Source organism: Malania oleifera, chromosome 13, assembly GCF_029873635.1.
Source record: "Malania oleifera isolate guangnan ecotype guangnan chromosome 13, ASM2987363v1, whole genome shotgun sequence".
In the NCBI taxonomy this organism is placed as follows: Eukaryota; Viridiplantae; Streptophyta; class Magnoliopsida; order Santalales; family Ximeniaceae; genus Malania; species Malania oleifera.
In genome coordinates this window covers 63705018-63730229 of record NC_080429.1, presented here as the reverse complement: position 1 = coordinate 63730229, position 25212 = coordinate 63705018, and the positions used below count along the sequence as shown (strand labels likewise).

General features: G+C 37.7%; 1 protein-coding gene across 3 annotated transcripts in view; it reads left to right on the top strand.

Annotated features, from left to right (window-relative positions):
• The window catches only part of LOC131146494 (probable cyclic nucleotide-gated ion channel 20, chloroplastic), a 168215-nt gene that overhangs the window by 4471 nt on the left and 138532 nt on the right, over positions 1–25212 (top strand). For all 3 annotated transcript variants that reach the window (XM_058096128.1, XM_058096127.1, XM_058096129.1), the window contains one exon: positions 4835–5354. In XM_058096128.1, the coding sequence (XP_057952111.1) occupies positions 4851–5354 (504 nt within the window). In that variant the 5' untranslated portion in view covers positions 4835–4850. The remainder of the gene's footprint in view (positions 1–4834; positions 5355–25212) is intronic.

The window sequence follows — 25212 nt, the reverse complement described above, 5'->3', positions numbered from 1 at the left end:
CCAGCATGAGCTGTCTAAAGCCTGCTGAGGTGGTTCTAGATAAATGTTACCTATAATGTGGAACGTTCTGATTCATGGAACAGGAACCGGATCTTGGTTCAGCTTGTAATCTATAATGTGGAATGTTAGGGGTATGCATATATACATATGTTAGAAGAGAATATGTTATTGTAGTAATTAGGTTGTATTAGTTGGGGTATTTTTTTCCTTAAACATTATTATTAATCATATATAAGAGGGGCAGACCTAGAGCTGTACGTAGACGCTAGGAAACTGCCACTCAAATTTTTTGTCTTTTCTCTTCTTCTCCTCTTCTCTTCTCTCTTTCTCTTCTTCTCTTTTCCATCTATAACTTTACAACTAGATGTATTGGTGAAAAACGTATAATGGAACTTGTATATTTTGGAGAGGATGTTGTGGTATTTCTAAATGCGGACGAGTTTTTCTATTGAGAAATAGATTAGTAATGACAGAAATAGAATTAAAGTATGATGATTTCCCTCTTTTAGCTAATAAAAAGTTATGTGAAAAATATTCAATTAAAGCTTTGTATAATTAGATTAATAATGACAGAAATAGAATTAAAATATGGTGATTTCCCCATTTTAATTAATAAAAAGTTATGTAAAAAATATTGAATTCCATGTTTTGGAATGTTCATACCAATGTGTGGTTCACTAGGGTGCTAGCATTTCTAGTAACTATGTTCTAGATCTTGAAGATATTACGCTTAGTGCCTCAAAAGAAACACAATAGATTGGAAAAAATTATTTGGAATATGCAATGTTATATTCCATACTAATTGATTATTGCAGATACATGATTGTAATAATAACAAACACATGTCTTTTGGTGGAAAAGGAGTTTCAAGTCCATTTGAGTTGGTTTCACTCTTGGATTGAAAGAAATTATTTGTATGGATGTCTTAGAGCTAGTGGTTTCAGTTTAAAAATGAATATTGTTTAAAGCCAATAACTGGCCTAAAAGCTTAAGCTGGTAGGTTGTGGGCCAACAATGTTTATGAAGCCTTAACACTCCCATCAAGGACTTAAATTTTGGTTTTGATGGAAATTTCAAGGGTTTCAATTTATGAAAATTTCAATTTAAAGAAACAATGGAGACTTATATTATAAGTATGGAAATTGTGAATGAAACTTTGGTAAATGTTAAAATAGATGATTATGCATAATTTAGAACCACAATAAATTGAATTGTTCAGGCTTAATATACATTGTTGGCGCACAAACTAATAGCTTAAGCTTTTAGGTAGAGTGGTTGTCTAACACTGTATCAAAGCTTGTTACCAGGAGATCCTGGGTTCTAGTGTTTAAAAAATTATTGTATTCCTTGTAATGGGTGTTATTTATCATATGTTTAGGCCCATAGGTGCGAGATTGATGAGAATCAATAAGCACCATGGAAGGATCCATTATATGTTTCAGTTGGGGCTTATCATCAGAGCGAGATCCAAGAAGATCAAAGAAATACTTCACGGGCTGATTCAAGATATTTGGACTTATTCAAAAATGGGACACTCCAAGCTTGGCCCAAACAAGGATGACGGCTTAATAAATTTAATCCATGTTTTGGATGAAGCTAATCTTGCTTAGTGGCTGTAATCTCCTTATTAATGGTGTGCTAGTCAATTAGGAGATTTGACTTTTGACCTTTTTGTCTTTACATTTAATTTGTAATTTGTAAGAAAACTTAGCTTGCATGAGATTTTAGTAAGTTGTGAGAGTCATTAAATGTGTCTAGTAAGTTGGTATATTTAATGTCCTTGTCTCCCATGTTTGTATGGGAATTGCTAAGTATTTAATGTTCTTGTCTCCCATGTTTGTGTGGGAATTGTTAAGTGTTTAATGTCATTGTCTCCCATACTAGCTATATATATCTCACCATTGTAAGATTGAAGGGGGGAAAAAAAAAATGTGAGGCTTTGTTTCTTCTTGGTTCTTTTGAAGAACTTTTCGAACTTATCAGGACTTCCCGTGGCGTTCACCAATGACTTATCAAACGGCTTTCCACCACCGTTTGTGGCGTCTTCCTTATACCAAGGTTCGTGTTTCGCACCAAACAACGGGTTGAGGTCGTATATACCAAAGTTCTTGTTTGTCGTAAACAACGGGTCGAGGTCTACCATTCATATCTATCCAAAAATCTGAATTTTAGCTTTCTTGGGCAAGCATTCCAATATTGGTTGTTGGGTCTCAACGCGTGTCGATTGAGGTTCGCATCATTTGGTATCAGAGCTTAGGCTCTAAAATCAGGTTTACTATCTTTTATCTTATGTTTTGTTTTATTGTTCTTGTTTTGTGACGTGTAGCAAGTTGGGAAAAAAAAAAAAAAAAAAGATACGTCAGAAAAGAAAAAAAAAGAAAAAGAAGGATACAGTTAAAAAGAAAAGAAAGCAAAAAGAATTTTTTTTTTCCCACTCCTTTGATTCATTGTTTCTATAATATTTTCTTGTCTTATTGGTTTAATATTACATGGAGTGGATTCGAGGACGAATCCTTTTGAAGAGTGGGGGAATGATGAGAATCAATAAGCACCATGGAAGGATCCATTATATGTTTCAGTTGGGGCTTATCATTAGAGCGAGATCCAAGAAGATCAAAGAAATACTTCACGGGCTGATTCAAGATATTTGGGCTTATTCAAAAATGGGGCACTCCAAGCTTGGCCCAAACAAGGATGAAGGCTTAATAAATTTAATCCATGTTTTGGATGAAGCTAATCTTGCTTAGTGGCTGTAATCTCCTTATTAATGGTGTGCTAGTCAATTAGGAGATTTGACTTTTGACTTTTTTGTCTTTACATTTAATTTGTAATTTGTAAGAAAACTTAGCTTGCATGGGATTTTAGTAAGTTGTGAGAGTCATTAAATGTGTCTAGTAAGTTGGTATATTTAATGTTCTTGTCTCCCATGTTTGTATGGGAATTGCTAAGTATTTAATGTTCTTGTCTCCCATGTTTGTGTGGGAATTGTTAAGTGTTTAATGTCATTGTCTCCCATACTAGCTATATATATCTCACCATTGTAAGATTGAAGGGGGGAAAAAAAAAATGTGAGGCTTTGTTTCTTCTTGGTTCTTTTGAAGAACTTTTCGAACTTATCAGGACTTCCCGTGGCGTTCACCAATGACTTATCAAACGGCTTTCCACCACCGTTTGTGGCGTCTTCCTTATACCAAGGTTCGTGTTTCGCACCAAACAACGGGTTGAGGTCGTATATACCAAAGTTCTTGTTTGTCGTAAACAACGGGTCGAGGTCTACCATTCATACTATCCAAAAATCTGAATTTTAGCTTTCTTGGGCAAGCATTCCAATATTGGTTGTTGGGTCTCAACGCGTGTCGATTGAGGTTCGCATCAGAGATGTACCTTGTGGGCGGGGGATGGGGGGATAGCGGTCCCCTGGACATAGTCCTTTCAGGCAGTGGCCCCTTAGCCTGCTAACTAATATATAGTCAACCCATGCCTTTTACAATTGGATTCTTTAACACCAGCTAAAACATAGGAAAGGTCACACCAAGGGTTATTTATCATGTGTTTATCTCTCCAAGTGCTATTGGGCTGGACACGCGGAGGAGTGTTAAAGCTTGATATACGTTGTTGGCCTACAATCTAATGGCTTAAACTTTTAGGTAAAGTCGTAATCTAACGCGAATGGATTTTTTTATTTGATAGCTAAAGAAGAGAATCCATTAATAGATTAAGAAATTACATAAAGGAGAATGAGAGATCTCCCAATAAATCTGCAACAAACCAGAAGGAAAATCTAAGAACGACGGAAGAAAGAAAAGAAAGGAAAATAATCAAACCAAAAGATTATTCCAATCTCGCTGAACTTCCAGAGAGCTCAAACCATTAAAATCAACAAGGAGGACAGCTCAACCAACTCTTTATCATTAAGGGGTCTCCTAAAATGAAAATCCCAAGAAGCCTTGACTGGTTTCAATGGTTTCAAAAGGCTTGAAATATTAAAAAAGATTGTGTGGGGATCTATTTGTAGACAAGCCATAGCTAGCCCTGCTGGGTTTGCTCAAGTGGTAAGGGCGAAGTTGGGCTTTGGTGACCCCAAGGTCTCAGGTTTGATTCCCCACTTTTGGTTTGCCTAGTGAATTACTAGGGATGCGACAATAGTGGGTGGCAATTTTTCCATCCCACCGGTTTGGTGCAGCCTGGGTGGTTCTGAAGGGCTTGCCTGCGTTGGAGTTCTAGGTCATAAAAAAAAAAAGCCACAGTTAAATGAGTGCGCAAATGCTTTTCGTCTTGCTGTTGTGGATTTCTGAAAGAAATATAACTGACACTGAACTTTATTAGGTTAATTGATTCTTCATATCTCTTGAAACTTGCAATTCATATTTTATTATTGTAGTGAAAATTATTAACTGCATTGTTCTAGTTACTAAATTCTGAGTGGGAGGGTGGTAAATCTTGCCCTATCATTCTCTATGACCTGGATTTCTCACTTTGGCACATAGTTTAGTTTGATTAACTTTTCTTGATTCGAAATTCAAGCTCAGTAATAAACTGATACAATTTGTGGCCAGGAACATGCAGCTTGAATATGCTCTTATTATTAAAAGTAAGAAAGGAAAGTGCCTCTCGTGCACAATATGATAAAATTTTATAAATAGTGTCAAGGAGCTGATTTTTGAGCAATACTTTCTTGCTGCTGTGCTTCTGTTTGTGCTTTTGTTCTTCTATATCTCTTTGTATTTTGAGTTATTTAACAGATATTACTTGATCTCGTTTCTCAATTTTTCCTGTAATTGAGTTGGTATTTGTGCTCTTAAAGTGCTTATTTTATTTTATATTCCCTTTTCAGTTCTTGTTCGTAAAGAATGGGTTCCTTTGATAGAGATGAAGTACCAATGTTATCAGATACCCATCCAAACTCATTGGATGAATCTGGGAATTCTGAGTTGCAGAGGTTTGCATCGTGGACTCGCAGTGCGTCAATCTCCATTCCTATGAATTCCCTGCAGTCATATGGAGGTGTAAGTAGCCTCGTAGGCCATACTGGTCCATTGCGGAGTGAAAGAAGAACTCCATTCATCCAGATGAGCGGTCCTTTGTATACTGGCCCTACATCAGAGAACCTTACTCAACCTATCCAAGGGGCAGCAGGATGCAAAATAGTAGAGCCTAAGATGGAAAAGTTTCCCTCATTGAGCAAAATGGATAAGAATGATTGGTCTGATGACAACTATGTTGGCCAAAATGAACATTTATTAAGATCTGGGCAACTGGGTATGTGCAACGATCCATACTGCACAACATGCCCAACATACTACAATTTCAAGGAACAGAAGCAGCCAAAAACTTCAAGTATATTTGACCCCAAGGTGATTTTTTGCCCTCAAACCAATGAATTTTTCTTTGAAGATGTATTGTCAAGCATATTTCCTGTTTTATGCTTGTTGACCTTTTTAATCAATTTCATGAGAATTGCAAATAGTTGCATCAATGGTAAAATACTTAGAAGGGCTTCCATGTGCATCAGTTTCTCGTTTTGATGGCTCCATGTGCATCAGTTTCTCGTTTTGATGGCTGTTTTGTTACATTATTAAAAATTTAATTTTCACAAAAATTCACAAAAAATTGGGTGTTTTTTTTTTGGTAACTTCTTTTGTTACATTTTGTTTATAGTAAAAAACCACTTGATCTTATGCTGTTTGGTTTGTGGGCTAACATGCATACTGAGGTTTAATACTTCCCTCACTTGAGTCACATGTAACCAGTACCCAATTAGATGGGCCTTACACATGGAGTCATGTATTAATGGGTAGATGCTCTCAGCAGAATGTAACCTAGTATCTCTTGGCAGCCATGTCTCTGATGTTAAGCCACGCCATGTCTCTGATGTTAAGCCACTTAAGTTGTAAGGTTGTGGGCCAACAATTTATCATTCATTTAACTTTTTGTTTCTTGAAATATTATAAAGTTGGAAAAAATATGTCTCCCTCACTCTCTCTCATGAAGCTTTCCCTCTCCTCTCCTAGCCTTCTTTCTTCCTTCTCTTTCCTCCCTTCCCTTTTCCTCTCTCACTGTTTCAGATCTTTCTGTTCTGCATTCTCTTCCTATTTCTAATTTCTGTTCTGCCCTGCCCCTGTTCTGTTTTGCTCTGTCTCCTTTCTTCTCCCTCCCTTTTTCTTCTTTCTTCCATTTTTGGGCTGTGAAAGGGAGTGCTGGTCCTGGGATTAATAATTCTGATTTGGTTCTGATGGTTTTAAAGTAAGAATAGGTCTGCTAATTCCCTTGAAGCTGGTTTCACAAAATCTGAAGAATGGTTTAGAGTTGCAGGGGAAAACCGCAGGCAGTTACAGAGTTCAGAGAATATGTTGAATATAAGAGCAGATTTGAAGATGAAAGTGCACAAGAAGTCGACACATAATACACAAGAGGTAAATGTGATGGGGGAAGAGTCGCTATGAAACTTGCGAGGTTTAGGGATTCTTATTAAGGGGAGAGCCAGCAGTTGGGGGAATATGTGGAATCCAGACAGGTTGATTGTCAAGAGTATCTGATTGCAGTTGATAATACAAAGGGTTTTTAATGTAATCAGAATAATGTTCCTGTCCAGCAAGTGATACACTGTTACAAACTTTATTGTTTGCTATTGGACTTGTCATGTAACCAAGAGGAGGTGTTGGCTTTTGGGGTTGTGATGCTAAAGAAGAGGTAGAATCAGATGAAGATTTGCAGAGTTTAAGTAATAATGATTGGGGTCTTCTATTTTGGATCAGTTAATGACTGAAATTTGGGCGGATGATGCTATTGAATTTTTATATTCATATCAGAATTATTCGAGGATTCCACAGAATGAAAATTGACAGAGGTAGATGGTGTTTGGCTGGGAATGAGGATATGAGGGTTGTTCGGCCTAGGAGTTTGTCTGTGTTGTGCCGGGCACCCCACTAGTCCCAAACACCAATACTACAACTATTGCTATTGAATATATAAGAAATTAAAGCAATGCAGAAACTAATAATAAAACAGTAAAAAAAACAAGACAAGAAATTTACGAGGTTCGGTATAGAATTACCTATGCCTTCGGGCGCCGATGATCAATCCACTACTTCTTGACAAAGTACAACTTTGAGGTGTGTATTACAAATGAAAAATTGAGCTCTTTATATAGCTTCAACCTCAAGTTTAAAAAACACTTCTTTCCAATGTGGGACAAATAATATAAAAAATTCAAAACAGCCTTTTATACTAATGTGGAACTATTCTACCAATGTGGGACAACAAATCTCCACCTTGACGATAAATTCAACAAATTTTTCAGTCACCAACATTTTCTAAAGTTCCACATCATCGGCGCCTTCCAAAAATATTCAGATTTGCAGGATATTGATCAAGTTCAAACAATGTTTGAACTTGATTGTTGTCACAATTTTGGTCAAAATATCTGTAGGATTTTCAGTTGTAGCAATCTTCTGAAGAAGTATCTTGCCTCCATCAATAATATCCCGCATAAAATGAAACCGAACATCGATATGCTTCGTTCGTGCATGGTAGACTTGGTTCTTTGCCAAATGAATAACACTCTGACTATCACAAAACACAACAATGCACTTCTAAACAACTCCCAAATTTTCAAGTAAACCCTGCAACCAAATAGCTTCCTTAACAGCCTCTGAAGCTGCCATGTACTCTGCTTCTGTTGCAGATAAGGCAATGGTAGACTGTAAGGTAGACCTCCAACTCTCTGAACCATTATCAAATGTAAAAATATATCCAGTAGTTGATCGACGTTTATTCAAATCACCTGCAAAATCCGAATCCACATGTCCAACAACACGTTGATCAATAGTATTATTTTTCTCAAATACTATACCAATATCAATAGTATTCATAATATATCTCAAAATTCATTTCACAGCTTGCCAATGTCCTTTACCCGGATCATGCATATACCTGCTCACCATACTAACAGCTTGTGAAATATCAGGTCTAGTACAAACCATTGCATACATCAGACTACCAACAGCACTCGCATAAGGAACCTGTGACATATACTTACGTTCCTCATCTGATTTAGGAGATAAAGCCGCACTAAGTTTGAAATGAGGAGTAAGAGAAGTGCTTACTGGTTTTGACTGCTCAGACATGCCAAAACTTTGTACTACCTTCTTCAAATACTGTTTCTGAGACAAACTAACTCTTCCTCTCATTCTGTCTTTGCGAATCTCCATGCCAAGTATCTTCTTTGCTTCACCAAGATCTTTCGTCTCAAACTCTTGATTTAACTGACTTTTCAACTTGTTGATTTCTTCCCTATTCTTTGAAGCTATCAACATATCATCAACATACAAGAGTAAATATATAAAAGATCCATTTTGTAGTCTACGAAAATAAACACAATGATCATGTTTATTTCTAATGTACTTCTGACCCATCATAAACTGATGAAATCGTTTGTACCACTGTCTTGGAGATTGTTTTAAACCATACAATGATTTACCCAATTTACATACCCAATTTTCTTTTCCAACAACCTGAAATCCATCTGGTTGAGTCATATAAATTTCCTCTTCCAAATCACCATGTAAAAATGCAATTTTTACATCGAGTTGAACTAGTTCAAGATCAAATTGTGCTACCAAAGCTAACAAAATTCGAATGGAAGAATGTTTAAACTGGAGAAAATACCTCATTATAATCAATGCCTTCTTTCTGTGTGTAGCCCTTAGCTACCACTCTAGCATTGAAGCGAACATTATTTGCATCTGGAAATCCTTCTTTCTTTACATAAACCCATTTACAACCAATTGCTATCTTACCCTTGGGCAGCTGGGCTAGCTCCCAAGTCTGATTCTGATGAAGAGACTGCATTTCTTCATCCATTGCTTTTTTCCACTTGTCTGATTCAGAGTTCCTCATTGCTTCTTTGAAAGTGTAAGGAACATTATCATCCACAACTGGAAGTGCATAGGCCATCATATTAGTATACCAAGCAAGTTTTCGAATTTCTCGTCTTGGCCTTTGAGAAACAATTGATTCTTGTTGCTGTGAAGATTCTCGAAATGAAATCTCCTCTTCTTGTACACTATTCCCCACCGTAATTGGAGAGTTACCTTGTGTAGTCTCATTTCTCACTGGGTTTCCCAAAATTGTCTCAACCTCCACCTGTTGTTGAGTACCGCTAGTCTTCTCTTCAACTCGTGACTCCTTGCGTATTGTTTTCTTCATCATCGCAAGTTCATCAAAAGTTACATTTCTACTTAAAATCATTTTTTTCGTCTCTAGACACCAAAGACGATATCCTTTGACTCCTGCACTTATCCCCAAGAATATTGCTTTCTTGGCTCTTGGATCCAACTTAGATTCTTTAACATGATAATTAGCCATAGCACCAAATACATGTTAAGAATCATAATCACTAGTAGGCTTTCTAGACCATACCTCATAGGGTGTTTTTCCCCTATTGCAGATGATGGTAGACGATTGATGAGATGACACGCATATCTAACAGCCTCAGCCCAAAACCTTTTGTCTAACCCAGCATTAGACAACATACATCGAACTTTCTCTAGCAAAGTCCGATTCATGCGCTCTGCCACACCATTCTGCTGTGGTGTATTTCAAACTATGAAGTGTCGAGCAATACCTTCATCCTGGCATACCTTCATTAACGGGTCACTCGTGTATTCACCACCATTATCTGATCTGAGCCGTTTAATCTTTTTGCTAGTTTGAGTTTCAACTAATTTTTTCCACTTAAGGAAATAATCACACACTTCATTTTTATGCTTCATAGAATACACCCAAACTCTTCTAGAAAAATCAACAAAAGTGACAAAATAATGCATACCACCCAATGAAGCCGTTTTTGTAGGCCCCCATACATTTGTATGGATGTAGTCTAAAATACCTTCAGTCTGGTGGATTGCTGTGCCAAATTTCACTCTAGTTTGTTTTCCTTGAATGCAATGCTCACAAAATTCAAGTTTGCACACCTTTGCTCCCTTTAACAAACCTCGCTTAGCTAATTGTTGCAAAGATTTTTCTTTTGCATGTGCTAATCGCATATGCCATAACTTGGTTGTATCTGAACCTGCATCTTTCTCAGAAACAACAGCCGCTGAGCCAATAACTGTATTACCTTGTAAATAATACAAGTTATTTTTCCTTATTCCTTTCATCACCACCAGTGCACCTGATTTAATCTTTAAGGTTCCATTTTTCAAAGTGATAGTGAACCTTTTAGATTCTAAGGCACCCAATGAAATCAGATTTTTCTTTAGGCTTTGAACATACCTAACATCAATCAAGGTCTTAATAATTCCATCTCGACATTTCAACTGTATTGATCCTATTTCAGTTGTTTTGCAAGTATTATCATTTCCCATAAAAACAACCTCACCATCTAATTCTTCAAAATTAGAAAACCATTCCCTATTGGGACACATGTGATAGGAACAACCAGAATCCAAAATCCACTCACCAAAATAATGTGACGAAGATGTTTTAACAAGAGAAAAATCTGACTCACTTCCATCATCATTGGCTATATTGACATTAGAATGTGTTTTGCCCTTTCTGCTGTAATTTAGGGCAATCTTTCTTCCAATGCCTTCTCTCATGACAAAAGGCGCATTCATTTTTAGTAGGTCTCCTACGAGATTTACTCCTCCCATGAGATTTACTCTTCCTTCCAGGCATACAACTCTGAGAACGTCCCCTTATTGTTAGTGCTTCTACTGTTTCCTTATGGACCCTCTGATCCTTTTTTCTGCATTCAGTACTAATCAATGTAGTACAAACAGCATCATAAGTAACGTTATCTTTCCCATACAATAAAGTGATGGTCAAATGTTCATACTCATCAGGGAGAGAATTCAATAACAATATGACTTTATCCTCATCTTTCACCTTTTCATCCAAATTTAACAAGTCGGCCAAAATTTTATTGAAAGCATTTATGTGGTCATTAATCGAAATACCTGGTTGATACTGGAAGCGAAATAATTTCTTTTTCAAATAGAGCCGATTTTCCAGACTCTTGGTCATAAATGTATCTTCCAATGTCTTCTACAATTTCTTTGCAGATGTCTCCCTCATAACACAATATTTCTGATTTTTGGCGAGACACAGATGAATCATACCACATGCCTGACGATTGATCTTTTCCCAATCTCTGTTACCCATATCTACTGGTTTATCATCCAAAGCAATATCTAGTTCTTGTTGATACAAGATGTCCATCACCTCACATTGCTACATACCAAAATTATTGGTACCATCAAATTTCTCCACCTCAAACTGAGCATTAGCTATCGTCTTCGATGATTATGTCAAAGCCGAAGGGGTTGGAGTTCGTGTGGACAAAGTTTCTTCTACTGCTGCACTAGTTTCTGCCATCTTCTATATATTCAATAGCAACCAACAAAGCAAAAGGCATAGGATGAATAGTACGTACCAACTGTGTCTACTCTGTTTTATCTTATGAAATTTCACTTTGACCAGGCCGACCTCCAGGGAGCGACTGAGCCGCAATGGTCTCTGAGCACTCGCTTAGACATGGTCTTTCTTAGGCATCAAACGTGGAATCAAGGATCCTAACAGAGGAACACGTCCGTATCAACACTATTCAGCCTAGCTCTGATACCAATTGTTGTGCCGGGCACCCCACTTGTGCCAAACACCAATACTACAACTATTGCTATTGAATATATAAGAAATTAAAGCAATGCAAAAACTAATAATAAAACAGTAAAAAAAACAAGACAAGAAATTTACGAGGTTTGGTATAGAATTACCTATGTCCTCGGGCGCCGATGATCAATCGACTACTTCTTGACAAAGTACAACTTTGAGGTGTGTATTACAAATGAAGAGTTGAGCTCTTTATATAGCTTCAACCTCAAGTTTAAAAAACACTTCTCTCCAATGTGGGGCAAATAATATAAAAAATTCAAAACAACCTTTTATACTAATGTGGAACGATTCTACCAATGTGGGACAACACTCTAAAGAAGCACAGGTTGTTGTTCGGCATTTAAAGAATAAAGTTAATCAAGTAGAAAATGTAACTGAGGGATTTTTGGCTTGTTTTTCTCAATGCTGTTCCTTCTGATTTGGTGTGTGGTCCTAATGATGTCCCTAATGTGTTTGCCTTTGGTATTGATGTGGATAATGCTGTGTCTGGATCAGAAAGCATAAGGTTACAACTTGATATACATTGTTGGCCTACAACCTAACAGATTAAGCTTTTAGTAAAGTGATAATCTAACATGGTATCAGAGCTGATTACTATGATATCCTGCGGCCTATTCTTCTTGCCCATGTTTATTTTGTGGTATTTAAAAAAAGATTATTGTGTTCCCTGTAGTGGGTGTTATTGTCATGTGTTTATCTCTCCATGTGCTATTGGGCTGCATGTGCAGGGGATTGTTAAAGCTTGATATACATTGTTGGCTCACAACCTAACAGCTTAAGCTTTTAGGTAAAGTGGAGCTCTAATAGGTTCAAAATTCTTAAAAAGTTATCCTACCCAGTCCTAATATGCTGGAAATTTATGATAATATTTTATGTCAAATGGAGGATTCTAGTAAGGGGAATGTCTTAACCCTTAGTTCATTGGGTAGTGAGGGGGACAGCTGTGAGCTGCAAGAATTCCTTGAGGGATTGGGGGTCAGGGTTGTGAAAATCCTTTCTCCTGGGACCTATGAGGGGATGAAAAAATGGCGCCAAAAGAGTTTGAATAAGTTAGCTAGTCTATCAACTATGGGGGAGGCAAGGGTATTGGTAGAGGCCCCGCGCCCCCCCGGGGGGGCGGGGGTGTAAGCTAGTTAAATTCTGAAGATAGTTGGAATGTGAGAGGTCTAGGGGCTGTAAGAAAGAGAGGGCTCATTAAGGAAGTTTTGAGTTGAAGTTCTCTTGATGATGTATTCTAGCAAGACAAGCTTGAATAAGTACAATGCGCCCCCAAGAGAAAATAATGCACCTTTCCAACCATCTAAATGCTTGGAAACCCTCTCTAGTTCAGGATCCCAAAGGCCAAAAGTTCCCCAACCTAGGATTACCAACCCAAGGGACCCTTAAATAAGACAAAGGTAATCCAGAATACCAAAATCTGCAAGTAAAGCCAACTCCCAAACTTGAACAGCAGTCAAATTAATAACAGCAATACCACACTTTCCCAAAATAATTTTAAGCCCAGAAACCGATCGAAAGTATTAAGTAGACTCAAACAATGTTCAAAAAGAAGAACTGTGATCACCTAAAAAGAATATGGTATCTTTGTCAAATTAAAGGTGAGAAACAAACACCCCCTTCTTGCTCATTTCCAAACCTTTCATTAAACCCTTATCCTGTGCCCTATCAACCACTCTGCTTAAAACATAAAAATCACTAGCGCAAACAAAAAAGGGAGAGCGGATCCCATTATCTAACACCCCTTGAAGCACTAAACAAAGATTTAAGTTTGCCATTCACTATAGCAGAGAAGAACACATTGGACATGCAACCCCTCACCACAATCACCACCTCTCCCCAAGACACTTTCTCACAAATATCTTTTCCAAGAAATTCCCTCTGATTCTATCATGAATCTTGTAAAATTCCAATTTAAAAATGATCTCATTTTCCTTTCTCCTCTGGGTATCCTTCACTGCCTCATTGGCGATCAAAGTAAGCATCGACAACCCACAAACACACTTTGAGCTTTTGAAATAGTCTTATCAAGCACCACACTCAGCCTATTAGTTAGCATTTTAGGTATAGTCTTATACGCACCGGATACTAAACTGATAAATCTATAATCTGCAATCTTGATAAACCTCTTCTTGGCCGCCAAAGTGATAAAAGTCAAGTTAATGCTCTTACTCAGAATCCCATTCCATTAAAATTCACTAAACACCTTCAGCAAATCCCCGTTAATGACATCCCAACATTCCTGAAAGAAAGCCATCTTAAACCCATTCGGACTTGGAGCCTTCTCCATATCCATCCCAAATGCAGTACCCTTCACTAGAAATGGGATACCACATTGACCCTTAAATCATAGGTCTTAAGGCATCCTCCACAGTATAAAGGTTAGAGTGAAAAACGATGACCTCAAAAACAATCAAACAAGCATCCAAAATCCGAAATGATCTCACCTCTACCCAAATCCAACTCCTTTATCAAGTTCTTCCTCTTCCCATCAGCTAGCATATGAAAAAATTTTGAATTACAACCATCATATTTAACCCACTTAAATTTATTCTCTCCCACTTCTCACTTTCTTGAAAGTAAAGTCTTCCAACTCATTCTTCAAGGAAATCCAATTAACCTCACTCTCCAAAAGACTAACATCTTCTTCTTTTCTATCTTGGTAATCCAACTTTCCCGAATTGCTAGCCTTCCTAATCCTAATATCACCAAACACTTCCATATTCCACTTCTTCAAGGTGTCCTTAACATGCTTAAGCTTCCTTGTAAACCTTACGCTTCCCATCCCCTCTTCAGATTAGCACTCCAAGAATTCCTAACCAAAGACCAAAAAGAATTATGATCTCACCAAATATTTTCAAAACAAAACAAAGTACGGCTCCAAGAAACCGTACTAGACCCCAAACAAGATAAGAAAGTGATTAGGCACAGGTCTAGATAGAACAATTGGGAAATATTTGAAAACTCATTTACCCACTCAATGCAAAACATACACCTATCAAATTGACTAGCAATAGCCCTAACACCACCTGTAGACCAAGAATAATGAGTGTTACCCAAGGGAGATCTCTTATCCCTAATAAACCTATCAAAATGCTATATGCCCAATAGTCCTCCTAGCCCTCGTTTTTTCCCCAGAACATGACAACGTTGAAATCACCACGGCACCACCTATGATCCATCTAGGGAACAAAACCCAAAAAAACAGTATAGAATTCATCGAAAAATGTGCTCCTGAAAGCAAGTCTAGAAGGCCCGTATACATAAAAGACCCACCACTAACCCCTGCTTCTCACGTCTATTAGGATAGAAAGGGTGAAAGACCTAGCAAGACTATCTTTGTAAATGGAACGAGTGTCCCACAAAATAAGAATGCCCCATTTGAACCTTGAGAGGGGAGAAACTCCTAGTCCTTACATCTACCCTCCCAGATGCTCCCAAACACCCCCCCGCCCCAAACAAGCACACACTATACCATAAATAAATAAATAAAAAACACGCGCACATGCACACACACACACACTCAAGCTTAGTTTCCTGAATAAGCACAATATTGGGAGAATTTCTAGTCAATACTTCCCTAGGAAGAAAGTCTAGTCAATACTTCCCCAATCAGACCCTTCTTCCTAAAGTCTCTTATCCCCTCATGTTCCAACTAATGCACTTCATAATTTAACTTGTTTGGTGTTTCAGATTATTTAGTATATGCTGCAATGAACCTTCCCTTTTCCCTATCCTAAAACCCCTCCCTTCAAATCCCTTCCCCCCCCCCCCTCATGATCATCCACCCTTCGATACTGATTTGATCAGTTGAAAACTTCACCATTGACCAGGAAATAAAATGAACAACTGCAAAACTTTTCTTTGCTTTCAAGTTCACCATTAACTCATTGATGACCTTCTGAGTGCCATTGTCCTTCTTTATCCGTCCTTAGGAAACTTACAACATTCAAAGGCGACCTTCTGAATCCCGAAGTCAGAGGCAACCTTTGCGCACCATCGAGTACCTTCGAAAGCTTCGATAAATGCCTAAACAAAATAATTCTAAACTTTGCACCTCAGTTCTATTTGCCTTCATCCTTTTGAAGGTTCACACATCAATTACATCCTTTTTTGCATCTCTTTCCCCCACCAAAACAACTTCGTCCTTTTAAAATGATCTTCTAAGGTTCTCATAGCTCTTGAGCCTGGTCATGTGACCCGCTATTGCAGCAAAGAAGGGAGGCTATGCTTCTTTCAAAATTGGAAGGAAGGTAGCCTCTTTAAATAGTTTGGCTCCCTCTATGTACCATATCACGAAATTTACAGGGAAACATGTATCTTTTGTTGAGATCGAGAAAGAGGAGTTTGTGTGGGCTACAAAACATGGTAGGGGTAATTTTTGAAGCTAGCAGAGAGACTGAAGGGGACCATGGGGGAATTACTTCAAGAAAAGGCAACAGAGTTGGTTTTTTAGATTCTAGAAAATGTTAGAGGCAGATAGGTTTGTTTGAGGAAGGAAAAAAAGCAAAAATCAACTATTGGCCTTATTATTTTATGTTGGATTCCCATTTTACCTAACAACTTTAGATTACCACCATGCCTAAAAGCTTAAGTTGTTAGGTTGTGGGCCAACAATGTATAGCAAGCTTTAACACTCCCCCACATATGCAGTCCGACAGCACATGGAGAGATAAACCAGTGACACATAACACCCATTCCAAGGAATACAATGCCTTTTAAACACGACACAATAAATGCTGGCAGCAAGACTAGAACCCAAGACCTCTTGGTAGCCCACTTTGATACCATTTTAGATTACCATTTTACTAAAAAGCTTAATCTATTAGGTTGTGGGCCAACAATGTATGTGAAACTTCAATTTCATAGTACAATATTTGATGAACCCACAAACCGAACTTTATAGCGGTAGTTGGTTTTGTTCCAATTTATCTTTGGAATTTAAAGGAACTAAATCATTTTTGGTCTTAGTTTGATGTGGAGGAAGTAAGAATTGTTGTGTTTGAGATGGAGAAAGGAAAGACCTGAATTTTAATCAAGCTTCTTTCAAATTGGTTGACTTGTGTTCGTCATAATAATTACTTATGCACAAACTGCTTTAATCAGTGGCTGTCAAATTATGGAATGCAACTTTGGTGGCTAATGAAGTTGTGAATGGTGCTAGAAGGAGAGGAAGGAAAGATAATGCTTTGAAATTAGATTATGTGAGGGTGCATGACTGTGTTTTGAAATTAGGTAACGTTTGAAGTTAGCTAGGTACTTACATGTTTGGGAGGCAATAATCCATTTCGGTCTACACTTCTTCTGACCTTTAAATTTTCATAATTTTAAGCCTAAAACCATTGAAAACCTAGAATTTTAATTTATTGAAACTTGCAAGGGTGTTTTGGACTTAAAAATTAAGAAATGGGTGCTTTTTGACATAAATTTGGGCTTCCATTCTAAAACATTCATAGGAAAGTGAGTCGAAAAGATCAAAGTTAAAAGTGGAGCAGTGCGTATAGTGACCAGTGTGCTCTGCCCAGTTCAGGGGAGTATGCACCATTTTGGGATGACATGTGTCCTGATTTCTTTTTTTGTGCTCTTTTAATCATTCTTTATTTGATAAGAAAAGAGTTTCATTGATAGAATATGAATGTACAAGAAGGAGAGAGTAAAGCATCTCCTTTCAAAACTCCGGGTTACCCCAGAAAAATAAAAAATGACAAACCAAAAAGAACATTGGAAACAACCTAAAAAAAATCAGCGGGCCCTATTATTTCAACAAGTAAAGCCAACGCTGAACATATGAAAAGCGCTCCCTCCTGAAGTTCCCATTACTCACCCACCAAAGAGATGCCAAATGTTATATCTTCCCCCAAAACAAGTAAAAGAGACAACTTCTTCCCTGTAAAAATGTGCGCGTTTTGTTCCATCCACAAACCCCAATAAACAGAAAATAAGGCACAATTCATGACTCCTTACCCTCCTTTTTCCTGCCAAAACCAACAAAATGGATTGCCAAAAACCCCACTGTCTTTGGACAAACCCAGCATTCCCCAAAATACTTAAATAGCTTGCTCCAAATCCTTTGGGCGAAATCACAATGTTAGAAAAGACACAAAGCAGTTTTAGAGCAATTAAAATGAAGCACACATATATTTGGAGATAGAGCCTTTAACGGTATTCTAATTTGTAACAAGTTATTGGTGTTGATCCTTTTAAGCACAACCAGCCAGATAAAAGCTTTGATTTTAGGGGGAACTTTGGCCTTCTAGATACTTTTATAGGTAGGAAAAGAAAAACCAGAGCTAGGCAAAAGCTCACAAAATAGATTTGTAGGAATAGAACCCCGAAGGATCCAAGCCCCAACGACCAAGAACGAATATCAGCTTCCAATGAGACTCGATAATTATTCAGCAAGACTAACAAGGAGGATAGCTGTAAAAACCCCAAAAAGAGATATAAAATATTAGTGGAATGAATTCCAAAAAATAAAAATAAAAATAAAAATAAATAATTAAAATTAATTAATTAATTAATTAATCGGATTTAAAAGAAAAAGAAAAAATAATAATAATTAAAATTTATTTCTATTTTTGTTAATAAAATATATTATTAATATTAATTAAATATTATTAAATTGAATTGATTAAATAAACAATATTAAAGATATATGTGTGTGTGTATATATATATATATATATATATATATATATATATATATATATATATATAAGGATTAAAGTAAAAAAGGAAAAAAAAAAAAAAAATGTAATATAATATAATTATATAGGTAAAAAGAGAAACCTTCAGGACGTTTCTTGAAGGAATGAATTTTTATTTTATTTTATTTTATTTTACTTTACTTTCTTCTTCTTCTTCTTCTTCTTCTTCTTTACTTTTCCTTTCTTTATTTTTATTCTTCTGCAACTCTCAGAACACTCTCTCTCTCCTCACGTTCTCTCTCCCTCTCTCCTCGATTTCGCGATGGATTTTCGCCCGATCGAAAATCCGAAGATACCACTGGACTCCATTCGCTGCTGCCGTCATTTCTACTGGAGCGGATCGATGGTAGGAGCGGCGTAGGCATATTCCCTGGGGTAAGCCATTTCCCCCTTTTTCTTTAATTTCTTGCAAAATATAAGCCCAATTAACGAACGGACACCACCACGAGAATCTAGGGATGATTCTCTACAAGTCTAGTGGGACGGAATTCTCGTGGGGGTGTCGGGCCAAAACTCCAAATTTGGGGTGCGGCCATTATTAAGGGGCTTATTTTTAATTAATTAGTATTAATTTAGAAATGCTAAAATATTAAGCATCTGCGACTGAAATAGGATTTTTGAAATTTAGGGCTCGGATGAGCGCCGCGGGTGTAATTTTGGGACCCGCAGGCAAAATTTGAAAAATTAAGTAGGGATATTAAATAATAGTTTAAATATTAATTTGAGGTATATGGAGCCTAAGGAAGGCTAGATGAGTATTATTTTGGAGAAATAGATTAATTAATCTGGGAAAAAATGTAAATTGCAGGAATTAAATTTCAGGCGCCAAGGGCGTGAAATTTTGGGTTCTAAGGAATTTCTCAATAGTCAGGTAAGGGAATAAACTAAAGCAGTAATTTTTCATACAAATTATTATTGATTATGAGTAAATTTATTTTCAGAAAAGCATATGTTATATTGTGTATTACGCATGAAATGTATGATTGGGAAAATACTGCTATGATGATTAAAATGTATATGTATGTATGAGATGTAAATAATTCACGTTTTTAGAATATGAAGTATGACTTTTAACAGCATATGTGTGGCATGAATATTATTTTATGTGAAATGTATTATGATGTGAAAGATTTTACGAACCAAGCATGATTTCAGGCATTTATGAAAATATGAGTTATGTTGTGATGGTTTTGACGATTGTGTGATAAATGAGATATTTTCAGTATATATATACCTGAAACAATTTTGGCGCGAGGCCATATATTTATGTTATCGGCACGAGGCCGTATTTATGTTTTTGGCGCGAGGCCATATATTTATGTTATCGGCACGAGGCCGTATTTATGTTATCGGCACGAGGCTGTATTTATGTTATTGGCGCGAGGCCACGTATTTATATTTTCGGCACGAGGCCGTATCTATGTTTTCGGCACGAGGCCGTAATGATGTTACGTATGATCATGTATTATATGTTTTCACAACCAGGATGTTAGTTTAGTTCAGACCAGGAGCTCGGTACCGTAGCTATGGGTTCATTTTGGCACGAGGCCTTATTAGTGCTACCGTCCCACGAGGGGATGGGAGATGGATAGTCGATGTGGCTTTCAGTAGAGTGTGGACGTCCACCTGGCAGTCCGGACCAGGGTGTGGCGGGCTCATCGTACTTACAGACATATTTGATTCGGCAGTGGTCGGCCAGCCATTGTCGGGTCCCGCCTTCGGGCTGCACAACCCGTCATGGGGGGTAATACATGACACTAGCTAGCTATTCATCCTGTGTTTATTTTCAGTACTACAGTTATAACAAATGATTTTATGTATGATATGAATTATTAACAGATGTGAAAATATATGTTTACCCAGTACGATATGATGATGTTTATGGAGTTATGAAATGTACTATATACGTATAAATGCATTAAATATTCATGTTGCCACACAGCTGTATTTAGTTTATTTTCCCTTACTGAGAAGTGTCTCACCCCCAATATTATTACATTTTTCAGGAGTTCCTGAGAGACCGGCGGGTCAAGGCCGCCGTTGAGATTAGTGAGATTACCCCGTGAGGAGGGTAGGATTTTGTACTAGGGTTAGAATTATTTTGTGTTTGACCCTAGAGATATTTTGATGTATATGAGGATGTATAGTAGTACAGTATCATAATGTTATAGAAAGCTCTGGTATTATATTTTATGACGGGATGTTTGAGATTTTATGTGTACTGCTGCTACGTTTTCCGCTGTGTATGACAGGTGTCCCCGCTACCCACGGGTTCGGGTTGACCATTTTATTTAGTATGTGATATTTTATGTTAAGAAATTGAGGGACGTTACAATAGCTCCTCCATCTCGTTGTCATTCAAGGGTCTCCTAAAGTGAAAATCCCAAGAAGGTTAAGGACCACCTAGCTCGACAATGAAAGAAGAAATAGATCTTGTCTTGAGCTTAAGTGAAATAGGTGAGGAAAAGAGGTGGACAAAACAACATTCCCCAACCATAGGACTTTCCAAAAGTGAATAATATTGCCCCTACCCGATATAAATTTAGTCTAGGGAATAAATCTGAGAAATGGACTTAAGATCTAAGACCTGAATTGGTATCCCAACCATTCCCATCAAGTGCAAATTTACTTTTTATAACTTTATGCCACAAGGAAGAGGCCTCTAAAGGAAACCGTCAAAGCCACTTGGCCAAGAGAGTTGTGTTTTTAGACATCAAATTACCAAGACCGAGCCGCACTCCTGTTTAGGCCTACATACCACCCCCAACTCACCAAATGATCCCTTACACCCCCCACCCATGACCAAAGAAATCTCTTATGATTCTCTCGATCCTACTAGCCACTCCCATAGGAATTTTGAAAATAGACAAAAAATATATCGGGATACTAGAAATACAATCTTGAATGAGAGTAATCCTACGTCCTATCGAAAAAATTCCAACCATCTAATTGCTTAGCTACTCTCTCGACAATAGGGTCCCAAAAACTAGTGAATTTAGGATTTCCCTCCAAAGGCACTCCTGAATAAGATAACAGAAATTCAAAGCAACACAACCTACCTTCAAGGCTAACTCCTTACCATGCTCCTCCAAAAAATTAATAGTGGCGATACGACTCTTTCCCAAATTGATCTTAAGCCCTAAACTAAAACCTTTTGAAAATATGAAGAAGCCCTAGATTGTTTGGGTAAAAAAAAAATAACCTATGATCCTCTAAGAAGAAGATAGTATTGTCAACAGATTGAAGATGCAAAAACATTACCTCCTCCCTCCCCACTTGTAAGCCTTTCACTAAACCTTTAACCACAGCTCTATCAACCATCCTACTTAAGGAATCTGCCACTAAGATGAACAAAAAAGGGGAAGAGGGTCTCCTTGTCTAATCCCCCTTGTAGCTCTAAACCAAGATTTAGGTTCCCCTTTCACTAACACCGTATAAAACAAATTAGACATATAACATTTCATCCATCTCCGTCATCTCTCTCCAAAACCCTTCTTCATAAAAATCTTATCCTGAAATTCCAACTCACCCTATCATAGGCTTTCTCAAAATCCAACTTAAATGTAAACATCTTCTTCCTTCTACTAATATCCTCAATGACTTCATTTGCAATCAAAATCGCATCCGCTATCTATCTTCCCCCTCGAAAGTGCTTTGGGCCTTAGAATAGTCTTTTCAAGAACCACACTCAACCTTCTAGTTAGTACTTTAGTGATTATTTTATAAATGTTGGGTACTAAAACAAAAGGTATGTAACTAGAAATCTTGATAGACTTGCTTTTCTTAGGCACCAAAGTTATGATGGTAGAGTTAATACTCTTACGTAAAATTCCATTGCAATAAAATTCATTGGAAACCTTCATCAAGTCATCCTTAACCACTGCACAACAATCATAAAAAAATGCCCAATTAAAACCATCTAACCTTGGAGTTTTATGTCTATCCATTGCAAAGGCGGTAGATCTCATTTCCTCTTCCTCAAAAGGTCTCTCTAGCCAAGCTATCTTATCACTAGGCAAAGGGTCTTACTAACCCTTCCACTATTTGTCTATCTCTTACCCATTTAAGCTTCATCTTCTGCCTCCAGCTTCTAATTTCCTTACAAATCACCTCTTCCAAGTCATTTTTTAAGGATATTCTTTTAAACTCCTCCTCCCTTAAGAGAATAGTAACTTCTTCCCAACTATCTAGCTTAGTTAGCTCACCTAGAATATGAGTCTTTTTAAGCCTAATGTCCTTGAACACCTCCCTATTCCACTCTTTCAACTTTTATTCCAGCCTCTTCAATTACCTCATGAATCCAAAACCTTCCCATCCCCTATTCACCTCCTCACTCCAGGGCTCTTTCACCAAAGATTGAAAGGTTTCGTGTTCTAGCCGCATATTTTCGAATCTATAGGGGCTAGGACCCCAAGATACCTTCCTAGATTCGAGTAAAATAGGAAAGTGGTCAGAAGTGGCTCTAGGAAGGGTGACTTGCAAAAGATTAGGGAACTCATCCTCCCACTCACTAGAGAAAAGGAACCTATCAAGTCTACTAGTCACAACCCTATCCTTGCCCAATGACCAAGTAAAGTTTGATTTACTTAAAGGAATATCACTCAAGCCACTCTCCCTAATAAATAAATCAATTTTTTGTGTTGTTGGAGTAACCCAGCCTCCCTTGTTCTTTTCTCGGGGAAATCTCACTGCATTAAAATTACCCCCCACCATCCACTTAGGGGAACAAAAGCCTAAGACAAAATATAGTTCGTCCCAAAAGGAGATCCTTGGAGAAGGCCTAGAAGGACCATAAACTAAAGAAACCCACCATTGACCTCGGAGTCTCACCTCTAACAAGAAAGAAAGAGAAAAGAAACTCATTAGGCTGTCCACTATGGATATGGTATAGGTATCCCACAACACAAGAATGCCCCACACAAATCCCTGAGATGGTACAAAAACCCAATCCTTATTATGCCCTTCTTGAATCCCCTATTGACCTTCACATCGACTGATTCAAGGTTAGTCTCTTGTTACAAAACAATGCTAGGAGAACTCCTAAGGGAAACCTCCCTAACCAAGCTCCTCTTCCTAACATCCCCAGGACCCCTGACGTTCCAGCTTACAATCTTCATAATTCAACTAATTTACCCCCTCTCCTTGCTCCCTTTCCACCCCTATAGTTGATAGAAGAAATCAAATTCTTTAGTTCTTTCTAAACCTTCTTTTTTCTCCTTGCATAATTTTTTAGACTCAATCCCAATATAACCTCAATTGCAGCAGGACTCACAAGTTTCAAACCCAGGTCATTCAGGAGTTAGTTTGGATCTTTGCAGTTTCTCTCACTACCCCCTAGAAGAGGCACTACCCCTAGCAAGACCTTCCTCATGGCATACAACATCAAAAGAAAATTGAGAGGGAAGGGGAAGGATACCTTTTCTAGATTTGGATAAGTTTTGATTACCCGAAGGAATAGCTACCTCTACATCAATACCCCTCCTAGCATCGTGAGGATTTGCAACTAGGTCCACCCTTACAAGAGTATGCTTAGGAACAGGGGACAAAGGCCCCTATACAATCAATGCTATGCCCTGGTCTAAGTTGTTCTTTATAGTATTAACATCTTCTTGTTCAATGTTAGAAGACAAATGAAGAATCTTATCTCCTAGAAACTAAGTGTCTTGTGAGGGAAATAAGTTCATCTTTGGTAACTCCCCATCTTCAGTAGCAAGAATTCTCTCTGAGATTTGGCCCTAATCACACTCTCCTCCCATATCTAAATCAGTCCGCAGTTGGTTGACGAACAAATCATTTTCAAAGTCAGAAATTTCAAAGATCTTTAGAGTCTGAGAGATTTTCCTCAACTTCGTCATCCTTGACTCCTTTTGCTACCTTGAGATCGGATGTCATTGGAAGGAGGAGGCCTGCAGCAACACCACATGCTGATCCCTTACTGAAAGTTGACTAAACTTTCCAACACTCCCCCTCAAGCTAGCTTGAAGATATCTGCCATAGCCAGCTTGCTAATGAAGTTTTCAAACTGTTTCTTCGGCAGTCCCTTTGTTAGTATGTCTGCAACTTGCTCAGTTGTCGAGATATATGGCAGACAGATTACCCCCTCATCTATTTTCTCCTTGATAAAATGCTTGTCTACACATGTTTAGTTCTATCATGAAAAACTGGATTGTGAGCAATAGCTATTGCAGCTTTATTGTCACAATATAGTTTCATTGGTAGTGAATTAGTATCTTTAATTCTTCCAGCAACCTTTTGATCCATAGTGCTTCACAAATTCCATGAGCAACAGCCCTAAATTCTGCCTCTGCACTACTCCTTGCCACCACATTTTTTTTCTTGCTGTGCCATGTTACTAGGTTTCCTCCGACAAAGGTGCAATAGCTAGAAGTTGATCTTCTATCAGTGATACTTCCAGCCCAATCTGCATCACTGTGTACTTCAACTTGTAAATTCTCATGTCCTCCAAATAATAAGCCTTTACCTGGAGTCCCTTTTTGCTACCTTAGAATCCTATACACAACATCAAAATGCTCGGGTCTTGGTGCGTGCATAAATTGACTTACCACACTTGTTGCAAAGGCTATGTCAGGATGTGTATGAGAGAGATAAAGGAGTTTCCCTACCAATCTTTGGTATTGCTCTCTGTTGATCACTTCTTCTGTCTTAGCTGGAGTTTTATGTTCGACTCTATAGGTGTTTTTGCTACTTTGCATCCTAGCAGACCTATTTCTCCAAGTAAATCAAGCACATGCTTGCATTGGGAAACAAAAATTCCTTTCTTTGACCTTGCAAATTCCATACCAAGAAAATACTTCAAGTTGCCCAAGTCTTTG